Source organism: Mytilus edulis, chromosome 3 (genome assembly GCF_963676685.1).
Source record: "Mytilus edulis chromosome 3, xbMytEdul2.2, whole genome shotgun sequence".
Lineage (NCBI taxonomy): Eukaryota > Metazoa > Mollusca > Bivalvia > Mytilida > Mytilidae > Mytilus > Mytilus edulis.
This window is the reverse complement of record NC_092346.1, coordinates 25,933,577-25,939,733: the sequence shown is the minus strand read 5'-3', so window position 1 is coordinate 25,939,733 and position 6,157 is coordinate 25,933,577. Positions and strand designations below refer to the sequence as shown.

The following is a 6,157-nucleotide window of genomic DNA, read 5'->3' as shown; positions in this document are numbered from 1 at the left end:
AAAGAAGATGTGGTCTGATTGCCAATGAGACAACTCTCAAAAAGAGACTAAGTTACGGTTTTCAACAATGAGTATACACATTCTGCATAGTCAGCTATAAAGGGCAGAAATAACAAATGTAAAACAATACAAACGAGAAAACTGACAGCCTCATTTCTGAACAAATTAACATACGAAAAACAAATATGTAACACAGCAACAAACAACAAACACTGAATTACAAGCTCTTGATTCAGGACAGGCATAAGGCAGGGTTAAACTAGTTTTTTGACGCCAAACCCCTAACATGGGACAGTGGTGTAATGGTACAGCATAAGGACAAACAATGCAAAACAAGAAACATAAAACAAATATGAAAAAACAGCAATAAAAAAACCCAATAACCAATCAATTACAGACTCTTGACTTGGGACAGGCACTTATACATTGTTGTCAGATTAAGCTAGTTTGAAGGCATCAACCCTCCTGGAAACTGGGACATTGGGGTTACAGTACAGCATAAGACAAGCTATAATTAATGTTGAAAAAGACTCAAATCACTAGATGGATACAAAAACAAAACACAGAGTGGACGTGACATTTGTACATCGCAACAGCAAAGAGACACCAAGTACAGAACTGGGAATACTCATAGTTACTGACATCTATTTTGAAGCCAAAAACAACTAATAAAAGAAATGTATCTTAGACTAAAATATCAATCAGTCGAGTTCACATCCAACATCCAATGGATGTAGTGTAAAGACATCATGAACAGTCCGAGAAAATGCCAAATACATGAATTGACAGATTAGAGAGCGACAAATGTTGCAGAATGCCTGACATAGGAATTACAAATTGCGGCTGAGAAGAAAACTATTTGCAGAAAGCATTATATTACATGACAGTAGAAGACATTGATGCTTTATACCTTATATGCAGATACCTAATGCTATGAAGTTTCTGTCTGTCATATATCCATTATCTTTGACCTTATTTTCATGGTTCAGTGACTGCTTGGAAAAAATATAGTTTTATGTTATGTGAATTTTACACTTTAAATATTAGTAATATGAGAACTATATTTGGTGTATGGGTTCCTTGCAATGTCCACATGTCCATCAGTTAAGGTTCTCTTGACCTCAAGATTCTTTCATAGATCAGTGACCAAGATTAAAGTTATGTAATTAGGTTCATTTCTCAGACTCTATAATCAGGAGGTGTATTGAATGATTGTATTTAAAGGGTAGTATATTAGTCTTGCAGATATCATCTGACACTGACTTCATTTTCATGGTATATCATTTTTTTGTTAAGTGTGTTTTCAATTCTGGTTAGCAGGGTCAACTATATTTGGTGTACGGAATGATTGCATGGTGTACATGTCGATCTTGTTTGTATATATCATCTGGCCTTGATTTAATTTTTATAGTTCATTGGTCAATGTTTGGTTTTTGTGTTTTAGCAGTTTTTCATCTAGGTCAGCTATATTTGGTGTTTTTTTCTCAGATACTTTAAGCAATAGGGCCACTGAATTTTTGTAAATGGAAAATTGCAAGGTGTTTACATATGACAGGGTACATATGACCTTGACAGCATTTTCATTGTTCATTGGAGAATGTTAAGTTTTCATGGTTTCATCAGTTTATCAAATACTGTAAGCAATATGTCGATCGTATTTGGTATGGAATGATTGTAATGGGTACATGTCTGTCAGATTTGGTTCAAATGACATTAAACTCATTTCAATGGTTCATTGTTCAATGTTAAGTTTTGGTGGTTTTACCCATTTTTCAAGTTCTATAAGCAAATGGCCCACTATATTTGGTGTATAGAATGATTGTAAGGTGAATATGTCTGTCATGCATGGTTTATCTGACCTTGATCACATTTAAATGGATCATCTGTGCTGAGTTTATGTGTGCACACTTGTTTAATGTTGGAACTAGGTCCAAATAATAATACTTGACCTTCATTAAAGGTCATGTTCAATATGGTATAAATACAACTAAAACCCTTTTGACTGATTGAGGTTTAAAGACACTTCAGGCTTTAGGACACTAGAGCTATGATGACAGGAGAGAAATCATGGACCCTGCATTGACAGTTCATGGTTTATTGATGCCTTCACATCTGTACTAGTATAATAAACTATTAGCGTCCCTATACTAAGAATATAGCAGCTGGAAAGTCTTTAATCCAGTATTCAGCAAATCTTATTGTTGTTGTACATGCACATTTTTTTCAATGGAGTTATTCTAGACATTTGTGGTCTTCACGCCAGTATATAATATCCATTTTTATGGTCTCTACACCAGTACATTGCACATTTTGGTGAACTTGTAGTGGCTATGTTATGGTTTCCATACATGTAAACAACAAATTTTAAGGGTGTCTGTCCAAAGATAGAACAATCTTAATGTCCCTGAATCTGTTTACAGCATTACGTTTTATGGACTCTGTACATGAAATTTATTTTTTTAATGGTGTCTATCCAAAGATTGAACAATCTTAATGTCCCTGTATCAGTTCAGTGTACAGCATTAAGTTGTATAGTCTCTGTAACTTGGAAACAGCACCTCCAGTTTTTATTGTCGGTTGTGTTTTTCTATGTTGTGTTTTGTGTACTATCTTTTGTCTGTTTGTCTTTTTTTTTTTAGCCATGGCATTGTCAATTTATTTTTGATTTATGAGTTTGAATGTCCGTCTGGTATCTTTCATCCCTCTTTCAATGGTGTCTGTCCCTGTATCAGCTACCAGCATTAAGTTTTATTATACATGAGAACAGCACATTCTAATGGTAACTGTACCAGTTTACAACATCTTTCTTTTTTTTTAAGATCCTACAGCCTTTTTTTTTTTTAGGTCTCTTTACTAACATCCAGCAATTTTTTAAGAGTGTCTTGGTATAGAAGACTGGTGAAATATACCAAGAGGAGTAATCAAACATAAGTCAAAAAAGAACTGACAATGCCATGCTAAAAAACGAAAAAAAACCAACCAAAAGACAAACAATAGCATACAAAACACAACACAGAAAACTGAGCAACAATTACATGTGCTCCAGAAGGTTAAAAGATCCTGCTCCACATGTGGCATCTGTTGTGTTGCTCATGTACATATAAAAACATTTAGCGCAAAAATTACCAAAAGGCCTTAAATAATACAGCAAAAATAATTCTAAAATCTAATTAACCTGAGTGGTTGAAACCTTAATTAAGCAAACTTATTAAAGATAAGATAACTCCTTATTTTTTGTCCCTCTTTCAGGTGTCATATGAATCCTGCAACAATCAATAAAACAACCAATAACAATATATCCTTCTCTTTTATTAGGTAAAACAATACATAAAATGTGAAATGATTAGTTAAATGAAGTACACTTCATACCCGTGCTAATCAGAATATTCTTTATGATACGCACAAGGTCTGAAAACTCTCTATAGTCTCTGGATGAGTACAGATGGTCTTTCAATGGTTGTGAAACCAATCCAGACAATAGATCCTTTCCTTGTTGTCCTTGGATACCGATCATCATTCCATACACTTCACCCATTTTTTGTAAGTCCTTTGCGAATCTTTCAGTCACTTCCTTCTTGTTACAGTTGTATAAACCATCTGTCAACAACAAGATCTGTTTCTTGACACCTGGTCTTGCTGCAAGTAAAATACATAAAGGATGATATAATGTTCAAGTTTATAAAAAAGATTCAAATGACTGATATTGTGCTATGATTGATACTACATGTACCTTAAAAACATACTCGTGATTTTAATTCATTTTTTTTTTAAATTTTAAGATTTCCATATCTAAGTAAAACTTTTTTTTAATCTAATTTTAATGTTCCTGATTAGTATGTGTTCTATCATTGTGATACTCACAGGAAAGAGAAAGCAAATCGCTGCCATTGTATGGGTAGAATAGTTTTTTCAATTAGTTGCACTTCTTCAAACTCCACTTGAACAATGTGATACATTTTTTTTTTATATATAAGTTTAAATTGAATTCAAACTGCAACATAGAACAAAATTGCCCAATTGTAATTATAAAAGAACAATGCTTTTTGTTAAGCACAGCAAGGTCCTTAAAAAATGACATTATCATGAAGTTTATCAATAAAAAAAACTTGACTTACCCTTTGGCATATGGTTGTTTGCTACATGTTCCAATGCTTTGCTGGTACATGTTGTGGCACCCATATACGGAGTACTTGTAATGGCATTCTTTATATCAGCAAGTTTCTTGTGTTCGCCAAAGTGGAATATGTCTTGTACATCAGTAGAGAATTGGATCATACCAAGTTGATTGTAGCCTTGACCCTGTCTTGGTTGGTAAGGTTCGGGTGATGGACACATGTATGACAACAGATTGTATAAGTCTTCAAGAGATTTCTTGAAATAATTTAATCCTATACTTCCAGAGGAATCTACGATGACCATTATATCTCTTGATCCATTATATCCTCGGATGAAGTGTTTGATAATGTGTTCTGCTGTTTTCTCAGGAGTAATTTCTGTAAAATAAGAAAGTTTTTATAGACTAAAAAATCAGTTTACCATACATTTGAAAGAAAATGAGGTTTCAATTTAAAAGGACCAAATATTTGTTTCTTAACTCATTAGGATGCATATTCTTCACAATCATCAAATTTTAAGTCTAGTGAAGATACATCACTACTATATTTTTAAGGCATTTGAACTTGTAACAAAGCAATGAGAACATTTATTATTGCAAATATAGTTATCTCCCCTGAAATAGTATTAACTTGCCTGAAGCAAAATACAATTAAGGAATGAAAGGGCGAAAAAAATCCTTTTTTTGTGTATGTCTTAAATATATATAACTAGTTACAAACAAAGAAGAATTAACATACCTGCTGGAGCCTCTTGTTCTAAATCTGGACATCTGTCACCACCATTTGCTGGTGGCTGTGTGACTCGTCTTGTTCTTGTTCTTGTTCCAAATCCAAATGGTTCACTCCATTCTTCCCAATGTCCAACACGGCAGTCAATCTTAACTAATTATAGAAAAAAACATATTATTAGATTCCTTTTATCTTAGTAATATACCATGTAAGTATAAGAAACAAAGGATGCTTTTCATTCTTCCCCAAAAATGTAATATTAAAAATAACAAGTCATGTGACTCATATCACCAGGGTTCACAAGTTACAGGAGGTGCAAATATAAAAATCTAATCAAATTTAATTAGTTTGCATTATATAGTTAGTTTTTAAAATAAATTAGATGTTTAAAAATCAATAAGGTGTTTTGATTTTAAATGTTTTTTTGTTATTAACAACATAGCATGACATATGTTGTGTTGTTTTAAAAAGGTGTTAAATGATTGTTTGCTTATTTATGCTTTTGTATGAAAAATAGTAATGAAGAATTTTTTCAGAGTGTTGATTACAAACCTCTCTTTCTCTCAATAAGTTCTGGACAATCTTTGCCTCCATTCTTTGGATTTTTGATTACTTTCCTTGTTCTCTCACTCATGCCAGTCTTAGGATGAGCTGCTCCCCATGATCCCCAGTTTCCTACTTCACAATCGATAGAAACTGCAATGCAAATAAAGGGATTGATAATAAGATTTTTTCTGATGCATCTCATATTTGTCAAGATGGAAATCAGCAAATTGTAGAATTTTTAAATAGTCTCAAATCCTTCATTGATTAATCATGTAGTAGTTAATATTCTTGAAAAAAATCCGACCTGAATAAAAAGATTGTGACAGCAATGTAAAATCGGAAAATCATTTAATTTGGCCAGAACTACGTTTAAATTAGTTTATGTTTTAAAAACAAATAAATTGAATTGGATATAGCAACAGGCAAAGCCTATGTAAGCCTTCTTCTTTTCAAGAACATTGAGGACCCAATATTCCAAATACAGCTAAGGACATCTAATCCCGGGGTAGAAAATCCTTCAAGTGTTTTGAAAATTCAAAAATTTTCAGCTAGTTAATTGTGATCAATTAAGTGTAAGTGATCCTTACCTTCTTCTGTTTCAAATGTTTTTGGACATGGTTTTCCTCCGTTCAATTCAACCTGTTTGATTGCCCTCCTTCTGGTTGAAGTACCAGTGATGGAATTTACAGTCCATGCTCCCCATTCAAGTACAACACAGTCAATCTTAACTATATTAGAAAATAAATAACAGTTGAAGCATTACAATT

At 32.9% G+C, this 6,157-nt stretch overlaps 1 protein-coding gene across 50 annotated transcripts in view; it reads right to left on the bottom strand.

Annotated features, from left to right (window-relative positions):
- Positions 1-3,288: 3,288 nt before the first annotated feature.
- Positions 3,289-6,157, bottom strand: part of LOC139514252 (uncharacterized) — a 107,458-nt gene continuing 104,589 nt past the window's right edge. For all 50 annotated transcript variants that reach the window (XM_071303195.1, XM_071303141.1, XM_071303166.1 and 47 more), the window contains 5 exons: positions 5,978-6,118; positions 5,397-5,540; positions 4,854-4,997; positions 4,116-4,493; positions 3,289-3,636 (listed from right to left, as the gene is read on the bottom strand). In XM_071303195.1, coding sequence (XP_071159296.1) covers positions 3,344-3,636; positions 4,116-4,493; positions 4,854-4,997; positions 5,397-5,540; positions 5,978-6,118 — 1,100 coding nt within the window. In that variant the 3' untranslated portion in view covers positions 3,289-3,343. The remainder of the gene's footprint in view (positions 3,637-4,115; positions 4,494-4,853; positions 4,998-5,396; positions 5,541-5,977; positions 6,119-6,157) is intronic.